Raw genomic sequence first — 18,002 nt, 5'->3', positions numbered from 1 at the left:
TCTGTGCCTGGTCTTTTCTCTTTTGGGAGGATCAAGGGTCCCTCTGACCCTGTCCCTCTCAACCCAGGCCTGTCCCGGGATGAGAGCACAGGCCTGTCCCGGGAACACGGGTACCGCAGCAGGAACAGCTGGCCAGGCCAAGTGACCAGCTCCCTTCCCTTCGGCCTTGGTTCTGGAGAGAAGGGAACGCCGCAGATGTCCTCCTCCATATCCTCTCTCCTGGTGCCTGTCCACACTGCGAACCCTTCCTGACTCTCTCAACCCCCCCCAGTCTGGAGGGGAAGCCACCCAGCTCCAACTTGAATCAGCCTGGACTTAGGGCAGGCAACCCAGTGTCGGGGAGGCAGGGGGTAGGTAGTGGTGGTGGTGGTGTGGAGGAGGGGCTGGGCAGTAGTACCCAGATGGGCTGTTGTGCCTGACACCAGGTCACAAAAGAAGGGGAGTTGTGCTAAGGAAGGCCCCAGGCGTCTTGGAGTGCGAGCGAGGAAGCTGCCGGAGGTGGAGAGGGCCGAAGGAATGACTGTACAGGCAAGAGCCTCTGGTCTTTTTTAGCATCAGCTGGTGGAGCCACCTCCTTCTCTCCCACTGGCTGCCTCCCTGAGTCACTGCCCACCCACCAGCAAATAAAAAAGAGGTGTCATCTGCTGGCCAGTGGCCCCATCTGGCCCCGGTGTGTGCATCTTTTTTGCTCCTGGGTGGAAGGTGCGAGTCTGGGTAGGGTGGTCTCACCAAGACCTCTTCCTCTGGGCCTTTCTCCTTCCAGACTCCGCTTCCTTCTTTGCCCTTTGTTCCTCCCCTCCCCCTACATCCCATGATGGTTCTCCCCGGTGACAAGACCCACCCCCTTGCTCCAAGGACAGAGGCAGCTGCAAGCCCTCAGGGGCCCCCACATGGCCCCATCCATCTAGCGGAGCCTCAGATCTGGGCTGCAGGGGAGGGGACCCGAGGCTGGCCGCTCAGCTGGCGACTCCTCCCCACCGGCCAGCTCAGCTGTCAACACTCGGCCTCCCTGCCCTGGCCTTCGCAGGGCCCCGCCTGGCTGCGAAGACCGGGGACACCGTGCCCCAGAGACCCTCACTGAGACCCAGGCAGGCGGTGGGCAGGCGGCGGGCAGACACCCTGCCTGCCCTTGAGCATCCTCGGGCCTCCTTGCCTAAATAAGGGAGCTGCAGCTGGAGTGAGCCAGCTGGCCCGGGGGGGAGGGGCCTGCGGCTAGGCCAGGGTTTTCCGAGGGGCTGGGCCGCCGCAGCGCCGCAGGGCCCCGAGCCCGCCGCGGATTGGGCCTGCAAGGCTGGCCCGCGCTGCAGAGGGAGGGAGGGCCACTCGCACAAGGGGATCCCCAGGCTGGAAACTCGCGCTCAGGGGCCTATCTTTGATCCCTCAGCTAGGAGGCCGTGTCAAAATGTACCTTTCTACCTCTCTGTTCAGGAGAGCCCCGAATAACCCCAGAGAGGGCCGTGTGTGTGTGTACGCGCGCGCGCGCGCGCGCGCGCGCGCGTGTGTGTGTGTGTGTGTGTGTGTGTTTGTGTTGGGGGGTTGCTCTGGGTGCGTGCCCCTCCTAAATCTCACCCACCCTTATTCCAAATCGCGTCCCACCCGGGGCCTGCAGATCATCTTGCCCTTCACGTTTCCTGTGCCTCCCCTGACCCTGGGCTCATCCTCCCAGGGCCCAGGCCTCGCCCGTGTCACCTACAGCGGGCTTTGGGCGCTTGTTGTGTGTATCCAGCCTGTGCTTGGAGTGGTGGGCGACAAGGGCATAAGGGGCCAGACCTCTCCAAGTCAGGTTTCTCAGTCCTTCCAGTCCGGGGGTCGGGGGTGGAATCCCCAGGCCCCTCCCTGGCCGTCTGAAGGCCGGTCATCACACCTACCCTCACTGTTCCCCTACCTAGGGGCCCCTTCCCCCTCTTTGGGGCGCGCGAGTCCCGGGGGCTCCTGGGCTGAGCTAGGGGCTGGGGTGGGGGGAGTCCTTGACGCTGCTCAGCCAATGGGAAGGGCGGGCGCGCGGGGTGTGGGGGGGGGGGGGCCCTGGCGGCGCCCCGGCCAAGGGGAGGGGGGGGGGGGGGGGGGGGGGGGGGGGGGGGAAGAGGGCGGTGCTGCGGGCGCGCGGCGGGCGGGAGGGGGCCGGGAGGCGGGGGCCGGAGCCCGAGGGGCGCGCGCCGCGTTAACCCTTCCGCCGCCGGGCCGAGCCGCAGGCGCAGCCGGAGCCGCGGGCGCCGGAGCGGCTGTCGGCGCGGCGGGCGGGAGCCGGGAGCCCGGCGCTCGGGCGGGCGGAGCGCAGCGCGGGGACGTGGCGGAGCGGGGCCCGTGGCTCGGAGGGGGCCGGCAGACAGGTGTGCGGGCGGCCGGGCGGCCCGAGCTCAGGCGGCTCCAGGCCCGGCCCGCGGTCAGGAGCCGGGAGCCGAGCGGGGACCCCGCGCCCGCAACCGAGTCCCGGCCCCGCCCGTGGTCTGCTTGGCCGCGGGGTGCGGGGATCACGGCCGGGCCGGGCCACCCGAAGCCTGTGTCGGGCCGGGCCGGGCCGGGGTGGGTGGGGGCCCGCCCGGCCCGCCCATGGGCTCAGGATGCCGGTGCGGAGGGGCCATGTCGCGCCGCAGAACACCTTCCTGGACACCATCATCCGCAAGTTTGAGGGCCAGAGTGAGTGGGGGAGGGGGCGGGGGGGGGGGGGGCTCGGGGGGCGGGCCGAGCGCTCCCGAGTGTGAATGGAGGGGCGTGCCCCGGCCGTGTGCTTCGGGCTGGTGCGAGTCAATGGGGGCTGGTGGCCTCAAGGCGCTGGCCAGGGGTCTCGAGGGCAAGGCTTGGTGCTGGGGGCCGTGGGTTTGGAGCCAAGGGGGCTGTATTGGGGCGCAGGGCTGGAGGCTCAGCTCAGGCTTCCAGGATCCGGAGTGTGTGTGACATCTCAAGTGTGCAGGTATCCCTAACTCCGGTGCCTGGATGTGGATGGGGCTGTGTGGGGGCAGGGACAGAACATGTATGGTCCAAACTGTGAGACACTAAGTACTGTGTCTCAGCCGTCTTGACTGTGTTTTTGAGAGACTGAGAGCCAAGCACTTAGAGTCAGTGCCTAACCTGCTCCTGGGGTGTGTGTGTGACCCATGAGTTCGGCCCTGCTTGGGCAGTGGGGAGGTATTTTGGACAGAGCTGCAAACTGTGGGCTCCCAGGTGACAGGGTGTCATGGCCTGAGACTGGGCTCTAAGGGTCTAACAGGCTCAATGCAGTGCCCCCATATTGTTGATTTTCCTGCCCTGAGCCCCTTTATGGGGACTACAGCACCCCTAAGCCTGGTCCCGTAGGGGAGGCTTCCAGAAGTGTCCCAGGCTAGGTGAATGTTCTGGTGTGGGTGTTTTATCTTCCCAGCATGTGTGCGTCTCTCTCCAAGGCTGCATGTGCCATGGTGGGTGTGACTGCCAAGGGCCCTGGGAGCAGGGAGCGGGTGACATTCCTTGCCCATGACCCTGTGAGCACAGGACAACGTGTGCTTGTAACTGTGGTGGGGGAGGGAGGGATCAGTTTGACGGGCAGCATTGTCTGAAGCCCAGGAACAAGATGATCCTGAGGGGGAGGAGACTGACACGGTGGAGGGCCACAAGGTGGGGTCTTTCCTTTTCAAAAGCTCCCGGAGGCTGTGTCTGCATGGAAAGAACCTGGGCTAGGATCTGGGGGCTCAGCTTCTGGCCCCACCTCTGCCACTGACTGCCACGTGACCTTGAGTGACTCTTCCTTCTCCGAATATCAGTTTCCACATCTGGAAAGGAGGGGGTGGCCAAAGGAGCCTTTCAGATCCCTTCTGTGGTGTATTCCAGGAGCTCGGAAGGGGTGGGGGTAGGGCCTGCCTTCGAAGAAACTCGCTCTTCTCTCTCTGGGCCTGGGAGCTGGTTTCTCTTCTCCAAAGCTGGTGTGTGTGGCTGGCACTCTGGACTGCCTTGGGGTTAGGTGGAGGTGGAGGCCAAGTCAGGGGTCTTTTCGTGTGACAAGGAACCCTGACTCCTGATGGCTGCCTGGGAGTTGTGGAGGCCTGGTGAACTGACCTAAAGATGACCCAACTTCAAAAACTAACTTCCCGGAGACAGGATAAGGGATGGCTTTAGGCAGCCTGTGTCAGGGAGCCCTTGCTGCAGCAGCCTGGGCCTTGTCCATGGGATTGCCCAGAGCTGCAGACTGAGAGGGCTGTGCCTGCTGGAAGGCGAGGGGGCAGAGTTCCAACTGCTACCCAAAGCCCCAGCATTAAAGGCCAAAGTGGCCGGAAACTTCTGTGTTTATAAAAAGCTCTTATCCCGGAGTATCTTCCCTGGCACCAGCTGGGTCTGCCGCCTGCCTGCTGCTCACCTGCCAGCTAGGCCCTGGGGGCAGGTGTGGAGCGGGTGACCCACGTCCAGCTGAAATGGGTCCATTGGGGCACCTCATCTTGACGGGGTCAAACTGAAGAAGGCCTCCCTTCCCTGGGTCTGTCTTCTTACAAGCGGGCCACTGTCTCAGGTCCATCCCTGGCTCCCGGTATTTTCCGGGATTGAAGCCTCAGGTCCCTTTCCTTGCTCCCTATGACCTTGGGCTTCTGCCTGTGACCCTCCTTTTATTCCTTCTTCTGTCAGACCTAAGTTCAAAAGCTAGCTCTTTTACAAGCTGCAAGATGTGGGCATGGCTCTGAACTTCTTTTGAGCCTCAGTTTCTTCACCTATAAAACAAAGCTAATGATGCCTATCTTATGGGGTTGTCAGAGTATTAAATGAGAGAGGGCATCGTAGGTGTTCACGTGGTACTTCCCTCGTCCCCTTTAGAGTGCCCACTGTCCAGCCCCTGACTGCCCTTAAGGGGCGCGTAAGTCCCGGGAAGTACTGACCTGGTAGGGTCCCCAGGTACTTGGGGGAGTGATATCCTAAGGATCCCCGGGGTAAGGAGTGCCCAGTGTGCGCCCCCCCCCCAACCCCCGCCCCCAGTCTAGAGAGCAGAGGTCAGGAAGAGAAGCGGGACGACCTGATGCAAAGGGAAGGCTAGCCGCCATCTCTGGCCCTTCCCAGGCTCCCTCTCCAGGCCCAGTGTTTATCCCTCCGCCGCGGCTGCTGACACGCGTTGCTGACACCCGCCCAGGCTGGCCTCGGCCCCGGGCGCGGAGGGGGCGGGGGGCCGCTGGCAGCCTGCCCGGGGGAAGCCATGCAGCCAGCCCGCGGGCCGGGCGGGGGAGGGGGCGCGTCGCCGGGCAGGGCCGGCGGAGGCACCTGTGTCGGGCCACACAGCTGCATTCGCCCCCTGCTAGGGACCCCAGTCGCCGCTGTGCTGCCTGGAGCGGGGAGTCCCCCAGCGGGTGGCTGTGTGTGACAGGAGAATGCGCGGAAGGGCTGGGAGCCCCCGAGGCAGGGGTCCCTGCTCACGTGCCTGCTCATCCCCGCCCCCCCAGGCCGCAAGTTCATCATCGCCAACGCTCGGGTGGAGAACTGCGCCGTCATCTACTGCAACGACGGCTTCTGCGAGCTGTGTGGCTACTCGCGGGCCGAGGTGATGCAGCGGCCCTGCACCTGCGACTTCCTGCACGGGCCGCGCACGCAGCGCCGCGCGGCCGCGCAGATCGCGCAGGCCCTGCTGGGCGCGGAGGAGCGCAAAGTGGAGATCGCCTTCTACCGGAAGGATGGTAGGCGCGGGCCGGGGCGGGGCCGCGACGAGGGGGCGTGGTCGCGACTAGGGGGCGGGGCCGCGAGGGACTGGGGTGGGGGTAGGGACGGCTGGATCGGGCGAGGCCAGAGCGTGGCGGGAGACCCGGCGAGTGCCCTGCGGTGTGTGACCCCCTAACTGGGGCCACTGCTGTGGGTCAGGTGGCAGGCGCCGGCTGGGCATTGGGGTTGCCGGACGGAGTGGGTCTCTTCACCTCATTCATTCTGGCGGGATGGTTTTCGGGGTGACCAAGGGGCTGTTTGGCTGTGGGTATGGCGCCTTTGGTTTCTTCTTTCCCTGGGCTAACGTGGGCAGGTTGAGGTAGGTGGGCTGGAGTTTGACGGGGCCGGGATGGCAGGTGAGTGGAAGGAGTTGACAGAAGGTCAGGTTGGTGGCTGGGCACTGACTTCCGGCCCAGGCCTCTAGCTCCCCTAGGGCAGCCCCTGCCAGGTGATTGGTCTGGAGAGATGTCACTGAGGGTGAGGCAGGGGGGCTGCAGGACTCTGGCTCTCTGCTGTCCTTCTCCTGCTCCTCTCTCTCCTGTACTTAGGCTGCACCTGGCAGGAGGTGCGTGTCTCTCCCCACAACCTCCCTTCCCTTTGTCTCATGGTTTGAGTGCCCGCCCATCACCCATCACCCCTTCCTTCGCCAGGTGTCTCTGCTCAGCCACCGCCTCCCAGCCCAGCTGCTCTGGGCTTCCGGACAGTGGATAAACAGAACCCTGGGCGGGGCTGCTCTCGCACTGTGCCTGCCCTGGTGGGCTGGGCTCTGCTCAAGGAGGGCAGTGAAACAGGGCTTTGGCAGGCCTGCAGGTATTGGAGGGCTGGGGAGGTGGCTCCAGAAGGTGCCACTGGACTGGCCATGGATGCCCAAACTCTGCTACTCACTAGTGTGTATCTGATGAGCATTTACTGAACCCCTGTGGGCCAGGTGCAGTGCTAGGGTCCTGTAGATAGCTCAGTGAACAAGACAGATGAGGTTACTGCCAGATGGGAGCTTACCTGCTGTAGATAGCACTCTCCGCTTTCCCCTGTGGGTAGGCAGAGTGAGCCAGCGGTCCTGTGTGCACCTGGCGCTGTCCCTGGAATATCCCCTGCATGCTCAGTCTAGCGAAGCTGCCTTGCATCTCTCGATGGCCCCGCTTTTGCAGGCGTGCACAGCCTGTGAGATCACTGGACCGCGTTAGAAGGGGCACTCTCACTGGGGTCCTGTGGAAGGGAGTTTGCTTATAGAAAATGGGGTTCTGGCTGGGAGGCAGGGGCCAGGAGAGTAGATGCAAACTCTGAAGCCTTCTGTTTTTCCACTGAAGTCTCCCCAGAACCTGAATCAGAGCAGATCTGTTTTTCTATCTGCCGGGCCATCTAGTGCTAGCACGCATTGGTGGGTGGCTTCTATGTGCTGGACGCTGGGCTAAATGCTTCACTTAGCTTATCTCATGGAATCTTCACAACAGCCCTGGGAGGTAGACACCATTTGCATCTCCATTTTATGGATGAGGAAACTGAAGTTCAGGGAAATTAAGAAATTGCACCAAAGTCGCACAGCTAGAAAGTGGCAGAGCTGGGAACGGAGCTCTGTCTGTCTGATCCGAGCCCGACCCGTCCTGCTTTGCTGTCACCTATTAAAAATGGCCCCACATAGGGGCGCCTGGGTGGCGCAGTCGGTTAAGCGTCCGACTTCAGCCAGGTCACGATCTCGCGGTCCGTGAGTTCGAGCCCCGCGTCAGGCTCTGGGCTGATGGCTCGGAGCCTGGAGCCTGTTTCCGATTCTGTGTCTCCCTCTCTCTGCCCCTCCCCCGTTCATGCTCTGTCTCTCTCTGTCCCAAAAAATTAAAATGCAATTTCTTAATTTCCCAAACGTTGAAAAAAAAAATTGTTAAAAAAAAAAATGGCCCCACATAGGTACAGGCATATCTGTATCCTGCACGTGACTTTGTGTACAATTTGATTCTGAAAGTTTGCAAACCATTGGTGTGATGAAAAGAATGTTGATACGTAAGTCCTGGGATCAGGTCTAACACCAGAAATTAGGTAGCTTGAGAACTTGGTTCCTGCCTTGAGCCTGTTTCTGCTTCCAGGGTAAGGTGCTCACGCAGCCCCTTGGCAACAGGGGCCTGGGTGCTTCCATCTTCCCCATGGTGCTCGGGGAACTGGCTCTCCCTCTCGTCCCAAGATGGCTCCTTTGGGAGAAGATGGCCATGGGACCCCTTCTTCTGAGGTGCTATCGGGAAATCTTGGTGACCTTGAGGATCACTTCATCCAGCCCACTTGAGTTACAGATGGAGAAGCTGAGAAGCAGAGGTCCAGTTACTAGTTAACCAGCAGATGAAGTGGGACTAGAACCCAGGCCCCTGCCCAAGTGCACGTTCTTTCCTCCCTCCCGCTACTCTCCAAATGGGGATGCCATCCAGAAAATCGTGTGCCAGTCCTCTCTGCCTGCCCTCTTGTCTGCTCTCACCTAGTTTCTCCTGTTGGCCAACAGGCTGGCCTTGACCCTCGGGTCCTATGGGTCCCCATTTGTCCTGGCACTTGAGGCCCAGGATGCAGACAGATCTCCTCTGCCTCCCTTCTCTCTGCCTTGAAATGCTTAGTCCCTCAGGCAAATGCCTGTGGCCTGCCCCGTGCCGTGTATGCCGTGTATGTGTATGAATAGGGAGGCAGAGGTGAGGAAGGGCAGTGCCGCCACTCGCTTCTGTCCAGGCCCTTTTCTGGGTCTCTGCCTGGGCCAGCCACCGGAGAGTGGGTCCCCGGGCTTCAGCTCCAGGGAGGTGGGTGGCTGGGAAGGAGGCGGGGCCTTTTGCTGGCAGGCGCCACTGTGGACAGCTGTGCTGTGTCGGTGCCTCAAGCCTAGCTCTGTGCAGTGTCAGGGCCTGGAGCCAGACAGCCCCATTATTTAGGTGCTGGGACTGCTGGGAGGTGGGGAGGCCAGACTTGGGGCGGGGGGTGGGTGCGGACTGGAGGGAGAGGCACGAGGTGCCAGGGCTCGCCGGCCCTGTGTCCGTGCCCCTTAACACGAAGCCCAGGATTAAGACGGACCTGGGAGTAGAGCCGGCAGCTTGGGGCCGGCAGGCAGTAGCAGCCTGGGGGGCCTTGGGGCCACGTCTTGGTGGCAGGTGCTGCTGATGCACACCTGTGTCCCTCCACAGTTGGAGGGGTGGGTGGTGGGTCCTTTGGCGGCTCTTCCTCACTTGCTCTGTCCTCTGCCAGGCCTCAGGGAGGCCCCCTGCTCTCTGTCCCTTTTGTTCTCTGCTCTCTGTTTTCATCTGTCTGCGCCCCGCCTCCCACCGAGTTCAGCCTCTGCCCAGGGACTCTGCTCCTCTTCTCTTCCAAGGTGGCCTCCCTGCCGACTCCTGTCCCCTTGGTCTTTATCTCCTCCTCCTTACACCTGTCTCCCTTCTTCCCTCCCTACAGCACCCCTGAGCCTTCCTCCTCACCTCTCTTCCTCTGCCCCTCTGGGATCTATCTGGAAGTCTCTCTCTCTGGCTCCCCATACCTCTGCCTGTTCTGGCCTGGTCTCCACGTCCCTGTGTCCCCGGGGGCCTGTGCGTGGGTGGGGGACGGGGGTGTCTCTAGAGAAGAGTCAGTCGGCTTCTCCACTCCAGCTGCAGGCTGGTTGCCATGGCGACAGGGTCAGAGGGCCCCCACTGCAACAGCTGAGCTATGGGCTGGGAGAGGGGTGGGGACCATGGGGCCAGCATGCTCCCCAGTGTCCCTAGTGCCCACGGGGAGCCAGAGCCCCAGTGGTGGCCTCACACCCACTGCTGTGTGGTTCCCAGACTCAGACTACAGCGTCTCAGGTGCTTGGGCAGACACTTCGGGCCCCAGCAACCCGCCATATATACCGGGCCATTTCCCCGTTTCCTCCTTGTCCCCTGATCAGACTCCTCACTGTGACACTCTGAGACTCCTCCCTTTTCCATCGTGGCCGAGCTCTGCCCAAGCTCAGACGCCCACCTCCTGTGCCCCTGTCCAGGTCGTGATCCTCAGGCGCCCAGACCCTCATCAGCTGGGCTGCTGGTGAAGGAGCCCCTGGGTATACTGAGGCCAGGCAGGCAGGTGAGACAGAGGTGGGGGTCCAGGTGTGTCCTGTGTCCCTGAGATGGGAGCACACCAGAGCGATTTCTGGAGGAATGAGTTTAGACACAGGCAGCACCTGTCTCAAGGGTGGAAGACTCACGGGGGCTCCCTCCACCTTGGGCCTCCAGTCAGGGCCTGGGTGGCTTGGATACGTGGAGTGTGAGAGCACGTGCACGTGCCCCTGCACGGTAGCCAGGAGCAGGGCCCAGGGGCCTGGGGGGCCCTGCTGCCCCCAGCCAGCATTTCTTCTGCAAGGCCGCTAGGGAAGGGTCATTCCTGAGCTAGAGTAGGGTGCCCTGGCCTGCTTGGGAGCTTCCTGTCCCAGCACCACCCAGGGGTGAGGTAGCCTGCCAAGACTGAGGGTGTCAGCCACTTCTGGCCTGCTCTGGGGTCTGGAGAGTGTTGGGAGGGCGGCTCCTCTGTGTTGTGTCTGCTGTAGCCCCCGGAGAGGAGCTATGTAAATATTTGTGCAGAGCCTTCGTCCACAATGAGAGCAGAGTTTGACGGTGGCCTTGGGCTCCAGGGAGGGGGGCTGTGGGCATCAGGAGGGCCGGCATGGGTGTGTGAGATGGGGTGAGACTCAGCCTCTTTGCTGCCTAGAGGTGGCTTCCAGGGCGATGTGACTTGAGAGGTTCCAAGAAAGCCCTTTTGCACTTAAATATCCCCTCTGAGGATGCCCCAGATGCCTCCACTAGGGAAAGTTTTGCTTGGGTGGAGAATGAGCCTTGCTTTTGAAAAACATGTTCTTTCTCATCACCTGCCCCTGCATGTAGGGGGGAATGTGGAAATATCAGTCCCTTAGTGCGATTGACTTTGACAGAAACTTTCCTCCCTGATATGGGAGCAGGGCTAGAAGAGGTGGTCGTGGTGGGACACCTGGGACACGAGACGAGAATGGGAGACTCGGGGCACCTGGGTGGCTCAGTCAGTTAGGCGTCTGACTCTCGATCTCAGCCCAGGTCATGGTCTCACGGTTCGTGGGATTGAGCCCCGCATCGGGCTCTGTGCTGATAGCATGGAGCCTGCTTGGGATTCTCTTCTGCCCTCTCTCTCTCTCTCTCTCTGTCCCTCCCCACCCTCTTTCTCTCAAAATAGGTACATAAACTTAAAAAAAAAAAAAGAATGGGGGAGGCTCTGGATGAACCGCTGTCCCCCAAAATCCCCTGCAGGCTTTAATCTAGGGGCCATAAAGCTCTCCATGCTATGGACTGTGGGTGGCCTCACACAGGCCTCTCTCTGGTTTGGTCATCTGTCTACCAGACAAGAAGTGTCTTCTCCTTGGCCCATATTCTCCCTCCTTCCCAGTTCTGGACGAGATTGCCGTGTCTGACCTCCCCCGCTAGATCATAAGCTCCACGAAGGCAGAGAGTAGCCTGTCTGTTTTGTCCTCTGTGGTATCTGTGTCTAGTCCACACTGGAGCTCGGTACAAATGCATGAAGGAATGAATGAATGAATGAATGAAGGGCTGGGCAGTGTGCTGTATTGTAGAAGCCCTATACTCGGAGTCAATGACTTGGAACAATTTCTGGCTCAGCTAGACTTGCACCTGCTTGGCCATCGGCCATGTGTCCCCAGGTCCTGGCCAGCCAGGGGAAGTGAGCTGACCCAGGGCCTCAACATCTCTGTCCCCTACGGTGCTCCCCTCCTTGCCTTGTGCCCTGCTCGCAACCCCTGCTCGCCTCTCCCCCTCCTTCCCCAGGCTTCTGCCTCTCCCTCAAATCACTGAAACCGTATTTGTGTTCATGTTTCTTTTTTTTTTTTCTTTCTCTTTCATTTCATTTTCCTTTTTATCTCACTCTCCAGCCCCATTACCCTCCCCTTAGGCAACCATTCAGATGTACTTACTGTGAATGTGTTGCTTGCATATGTTCTTGCAAAATGTGTATTTTGTCTGGATACACACAGGCTTAATTTATGTAAATGATATGTGCTATATATTATATTCTGGTGTTCACTTGACTTGCACAGGAGTATGCCTTTCCGTCCATCCAGGTTGCTACTTAGCATCTAGTCTGTAGCTTTGTATTTTGTGGTGTGTACCCACCTCAGTTTACCTGCCTGCCCTCCTGGGCAGCCATATCCAGATTTCCCGCATAAATAATGCTGCAGTGAACATCCTCAGCCATGGTCCCTTCTGGACTCGGGTGAGGATGTCTTTGGGATGTATCTGCAGGGGTGGGATTGCTGGATCACAAGGTTTGTGGACACTTAATTCAACTAAGCACTGTCAGACTGTACCCCAGCATAGCTACCCCCATCACCACTTGCCTAAACAGGGTACCAGATTTCTAGTCCCTCATATCTCTGCCACACTTGGCGTCATCCACGTTTATAATTTTTGCCAACCTAATAGGTGAAAGTGATAACTGGCTGCCTTAAATTTGCATTTGTTTGATATTGTGTGAGTCCTGGCATGTCTTAGGCTCCATTGCGTTTTGTGTCGATTTGCCTGTGAGTTGCCTGTTCATATCCTTGCTCACTTTTCTTTCTTTCTCTCTCTTTTTTTTAATGTTTATTTATTTTTGAGAGAGAGAGAGAGAGGCAGAGAGAGAGAGAGAGAGTGAGAGAGAGAGAGAGAGAGAGAGACACGGAGCACAAGCGGGGGAGGGGCAGAGAGAAAGACACAGAATCCAAAGCAGGCTCCAGGCTCCAAGCTGTCAGCACAGAGCCCGATGCGGGGCTCGAATCCAAGAACCTTCAGATCATGACTGAAGTAGGATGCTCAACCAACTGAGCCACCCAGGCGCCCATCTTTGCTCACTTTTCTCATGAAGCTACTGTCTTTTGCAGGAGTTGCTTGGGTATTCTAGAAATACACATGCTTACAGTTAAATATTCAATATATGGGTTCCAGACATTCATTCCTGTTGGATGGAGATATTGCAAGTATCTTCTCCCGTTCAATTATCTCTCAACTTTATCCGACAAAGACACTTTGTGTTGATACAAATTAACTGACTTTTAGCTTTGTTTGTGCTTTTGAAGTTTTGTTTAAGAAATTGTTCACCACCCTGAGGTTGCAGAGGGCTCCATTTTCTTCTATTAATTTAATTGTTTTACCTCTCTCGGTTGGCTTTCATCCATCCTGAGCCTCCCTCTGTGGTGTCAAGTGGGGATCAAGTTATATTTTTTTCCGTGTAGTGAGCCAATTTTCCCCACACACCTAGTAAACAGCCTGTTCTTTTCCAGCATTCGCGGGGCCACCTTGATCGTAAGCTAATTTCCCATCTATCCATGGGTCTGTCTTGGAGCTCCCTGTTCTGTTCCAAACATTTATTTGTCTCTTCTTGCATCAAAACCACACTAAAACAACTGTGGCATTTAGTATGTCTTAGTATCTGGAAAGGCGCATATTCCGTCTTTCTTCTTCTTTTTAAAGATTGACTCAGGTATTTGTGGACCTCTCTTCTTTATGAACTTTAGAGAAAGTTTCTCGAGTTCCTGGAAAGAAAACCCATACTAGAATCTTGACTGGAATTAGATTAGTTTTGCAGATCAATTTGGGGGAGAATTGACATCTGTATAATATCCGTCCCATCCGAGAGGCTGGACTATCTCTCCATTTATCAGATTGTTTCTGTACTCTTGATTAGTTTTAAGTACCACCCCCCCCGCCCCTGCCTCCCCACAGAGGTCTTGTGCATTTTTGATCAATTCCTAGTTACTTTATAGTTTTTGTTGCTATTACGAAAGAGACCTTGTTTTTGACTACCTGTTCTAATAGTTTTGTGCTGGCGGAGAGAAATACTGTCCATTTTGGGGCTGACCTTGCATCTGGCAGCCTCATTGAGCTTGCTCTCTTATTAGTTCTAATTGTTTCTCTGTTGATTTTGTTGGTTCTGTGGGGAGATGATCCTATCATCTGCAGACAATGCCAGTTTTCTATGTCTTTGTTTGGGTCATTGCCATGTGTTTTGATGGTCAGAGGTCCATCTGACTCCTCAGGAGGCTTCACGGGTGTCTGCATTTGTACCTGCATTTGTTCTTTGGAGCGTCCCAGCGTCCTGTGAACGGGGAGAGTCCTGGAGGGAATACAGCTCTTGCTTTAATGATTGAGAAGCTGTGGCCGCCTGGGCGATCGATGAGAGTGCTGGAATTGGGGTGGGTGTTCTCAAGGCATCCCCTGGCTCTCTGGGGTATGCTGGGAGCTAAGGTGGGCATGTAGTTCTGGGGCTTGCAGACAGTTGGAGGCAGGTAGGGACCCCAGGTTGTTTCCTGGTGGACTGTGGCTGTTTGCCCTCGCTGCCCAGCGGCAGGCTGTGCGGGAGTCACAGGAAAGAGCACTGGTAGGGGTCTGAGGCTCAGAAACTCCGTGCCTTTGTGGCTCTTGCTCTGGTCCCCTGCCCTGGTTCCTGGGCTGCCGGCCTTTATGTTCCACGCTGTTGATTAGATTTAATAGCACTTCAAGAAAAGACACCTTGATTCTCATGGTGGTTCCAACAACTGTCTCGACTCAGCACGGTTTTGAAATGGGCAAATTCTATCATGAAAGGCCAGTTGGCCCCCCGGGATCTGAAAGGGAGTTTAGATGGGAGGGGGGATGGCCCTGTCTGCACCCACCTAAGTGCAGGTCACCACCCTGACGACCAGTCCTTGGATACCTGCTTGCCCAGGACTTCCTGTGAAACCAGCCCAGCCCTGGCCTCAGGGCTCCAGCTTGGGTAGGGGGGAAAGAAGGAAGCTCACCCCAGAAGCCAGTGCACAATTACCTCCTACATTAGGGATATAGTGTTAGAAATTCTCAAAGAGACATATCACATGGGCCAGATGGAGCAGTCAGTAACATCTTTGTAGAGGGGAGTCCTGCGGGTCCTGGAGGGATGGCAGGAGCTGGCAGGAGGAGGGGTGGGGGCTGTGGAGTTGGAGAACCAGGCGAAGCTGGGGTGCCCTGAAGGGGCTCTGAGGGAGCACCCGGGACCCGGCAGGCTGGGAGGCCCACCCGGGAGGGCGGGCTGAAAGGTCTGAGGTGGTTGGGATCAGGGATTCCGGAGGATTCCAAGGGGGGGCAGACTCCAGGAAGTAGGAGGGGGAAGGGAAAGCTTGGAGGAGGGGAATGAGAACGGAACTGGAGAGCAGCCTTCCCCACGTGAACATGGCCTTGTTTCACCTTCCCAAGGCTCCTGGGGGCAGGGCAAGGTCGTGGCTCCCAGATTACATAGACACGTGGCTGTGTCCCTGGAGGTGGATGGGGCTTGGACCCAGGGCTTGTCTAGAAAGAACTCTTCTCCTGAGGCTGTTGCATTGTCCCTGGGGAAAGGTGGCACAGGCTGGCCGTGCAGTGGGTTTGCGGGGGAGGGGTGGTAGTCTGGCTCGCAGCACAGAGGGCCCCAGAGGGCCCTATAAATGACCCTATAAATCCCTGGGAAGGTGTCAGGCTGGTGGAGGCGTCTGTCTGGAGATGGGAGATGGTCTTTCTGAGTGAGTCGGGGGCCGGATCATGGCTTCCCAGCTCCTGCCCTACAGCGGTCATTCTGCATTGCTCAGCTCCTGGAGGGAGTCAGGGGCAGAGGACCCCCCCCCCCCACACACACACACTCACTGGCTGACCTCTCAGGGTTCCCTATTCTGTCCCCTGAGCCTGCAATATCCCTGGCCTTCCCTGGGACCCCAGCTGCCCATGAGAGCGGTGTTAGCGACACGGTGGCCCCTGGCCAGGAGCAGTTCCTGCTGCACCTTCCTGTCGCCGCCACCAGGCTAAATATAACCTGACACTGCACAGCCCTGGGCTGCCGCCGACAGAGACAGCCTCTCTGCCTGGGGGCGGACAGGGAGGACTGGAGCCCCAGCCTCCTGCCCTCAGTGTGACTTTGGGCCCAGCTCCTCCTGCCGAGAGCCAGGCAGGGAGGTGATCCGGGTGAGGATGGCTGCCTCCCCGAGGTCACCTTCCCTGCAGGGACCCGGCACCCTGCCTCGTTAGAGCTCTGGATGCTTCCACAAGGCCATCTGTCATTTCATCTGGCACCCAGGGCAGGAATCACTTGTCCCTGCAGTACTTACAGGGAGACCGAAGTCCAGAGAGGTGGGTGGCCTGCCTGCAGCCACACAGCAATTGCCCAGTTCTCCAGCTGACTGGGGCAGGTCAGCTCAGCCCTGTAGGCTCTTCCCTCAGCCTGCGTTACTCTCTCCTCCTCCACCTCACGCTGGGCTCTGAAATGGGGTCCTTTTGACTCCTTGGCTCAGTGAGGCCAGGTGCCAGGCCTGTCCTGTGCACAGTGCCCCCAGTACATCATGTGGGTGCTCAGTGAATGTTCGTGGGGGAATGAAGAGACATGTTCAAAGGAGCAGTGATGACATCTCATTTACGGATGAGCATCTGGGGACTCTGACCTGAGGGGCTTGCCCAAGGACACTCCGGGTCACCTCAGCCCTTCCTTTCTCTGCCTGCTGGGGGCTGCCCCGAAAGATAAGGCCTGTCCCTGTTGAAGCTGAGTATGGCTTCTGCCTGGAGCCCAGCCAAGGCCAGGGGTGCCCAGAGGTGGGAGATGCAGTTTGAGACTGTGGGTGGGGTCCCAGGTCCCTGGCTGGGTTGGGGTGCCGGGCAGGGACCCTGCCTCTGGCTGCGCGGCTGGGTGTGGTTGGCACCAGATGAAAGTGGGCCGGGCGATGTGTTCTGGTGGAAGACAGCAGGGGGTCGGGAGGGGCTGTACCTGCTGAACTTGGAATGTGTTCAGGCCTGATTCTCCCCCAGGACCCCTCCCCCTGCCTGTCCCTTCTCCCCTCCTTAGTGACCTGCCATCAGCTGCATGACCTCTGTTGGCTATTAGGATCCGAGGCACAGAGGAACCTGTCAGTGTATGGCTATTAATCAGCCGTGGCCTCCGCTTTCATTGTGTCCATCCCCACAGGGCCCAGGGTGCCCCGAGCTCCGGGAGGTAGGCAAAGGCTGGACACCCAGCTGTCAAGTATCTTCAGCTGGGGCTGGGGGTTGTGTGGGGGGGGTGGTGGTGTGGTGGTGGTGAATGGGATATTCATTCATCCCTCAAGCCCTGCGGGGTGGGCGTGATCCCCGCCCCCCCTTACCCATGAGCACCCTGAGGCTCCAGGAGGGTAGGTTATTTGCCCAAGGTCATCCTGGAGCAGTGAGCAAAGGCCAGCTGACCGCACAGCCTGCAACCCCCCCTCCTTGGCACTAGGGAACCTCAGAGCCTTTCTGTGGGCAGTGTGGGGTTCCTGCTGCTCCCCTCCAGGCTGTCCCTTCCCGGAGCGCTCCGCGCTGGTGGCCTCGGGAGAGTTGGCCGTGCCTGCCACAGAGTGGCTTTCCACGGAACTGCAGCCTGGCCCGGCTCTGGGCCCAAGTCAGCCTCTGCTCCAGGGGGAGCTGCCCTGGGGGCAGGGCAAGGTCGGAAGCGGGGGGAGGAGAGAAGTGCAGGGTCCGGGGGTAGGTAGGAGTGGGTCTAGGGGAGGGTGAGGCGCCCTTCTGTGTGTGCAGTGCCAGCCCTGGAGGCAGCTGAGCCGTGGACTCTCCGCATTTCTTTGCTGGGAAGTTGTGTGAAGGTCAGAGCCCCACCACCCACAGGCTGCAATTTGCTCGGGCTGTCCCTGGGCCCAGCCCTCGACCTGTCTGAGCTTCAGCTGCCCTGAGGGACGCACACTCGCCATGATCCCAGCCAGTGATGGGATGGGGATCGCTGGCAGATCTGGCAGAAGAGCTGGGGAATGGGCGGCCTGACAGCCCGTGGGAGACCCAGCCAGCCCAGCAGGGTGGTGGGAGGAAAGTAGAGCCTCAGAGAGCCCTGGCTGACTTGGGGCCACTAGCTTTCCTTCCTTCCCTGTCCCCTTGAAAATAGCAGCTGGAGCCTCCCTCCTCACCCTCATCCCTGCAGCCCTCAGGCAGGGCTCCAGTTCACATTTTTGGAATAACCAGGGCTTTGACAGGGTTATTTGAAAGGAAAAATTCCTTGAATGTCGACCAAGGGAGAGGGCCAAGGGGGCTCTGCATGTCGATGTCTGTCTAGAGTGGGGAGCGGCTCTGTACTGCAAGGGGGCTTCTATCTGGAGTTTTGGCGGCCCGGCAGGCGGTGGGGTGGCGATTTGGGATGCCACAGTCCTGGGCTACCTGAGTGACAGCATGCAGTTCTGGCTGCCTCTCTTCAGAGAAGCCTGAACTGAGTGGGAGTGGGGTATTGAGGCCTTGGGTTCAGACTCCGAGGCTCTGTGTTGGGGGCAGAATCCCCAGGCCATTCTCGAAGGGTTGGGCTCATCTCCATTTCAGACTTTGGACTTCTCTGAGACGAGTGTCCCCGGAGGAACTGAGGAACGAGAATCAGGGGCCTGGATTACT

The 18,002-nt window shown here is 59.0% G+C and overlaps 1 protein-coding gene across 1 annotated transcript in view; it reads left to right on the top strand.

The window, feature by feature from the left end:
* The first annotated feature begins 2,382 nt into the window (after nt 1–2,382).
* Nucleotides 2,383–18,002, top strand: part of KCNH2 (potassium voltage-gated channel subfamily H member 2) — a 32,013-nt gene continuing 16,393 nt past the window's right edge. Inside the window, 2 exon segments of the mRNA XM_049642112.1 lie at nt 2,383–2,637; nt 5,394–5,624. Of these exon segments, the coding sequence (XP_049498069.1) occupies nt 2,562–2,637; nt 5,394–5,624 (307 nt within the window). The 5' untranslated portion in view covers nt 2,383–2,561.

This window comes from Panthera uncia, chromosome A2 (genome assembly GCF_023721935.1).
Source record: "Panthera uncia isolate 11264 chromosome A2, Puncia_PCG_1.0, whole genome shotgun sequence".
NCBI classification, from domain to species: Eukaryota; Metazoa; Chordata; class Mammalia; order Carnivora; family Felidae; genus Panthera; species Panthera uncia.
This window is presented reverse-complemented; position numbering and strand designations above follow the sequence as displayed.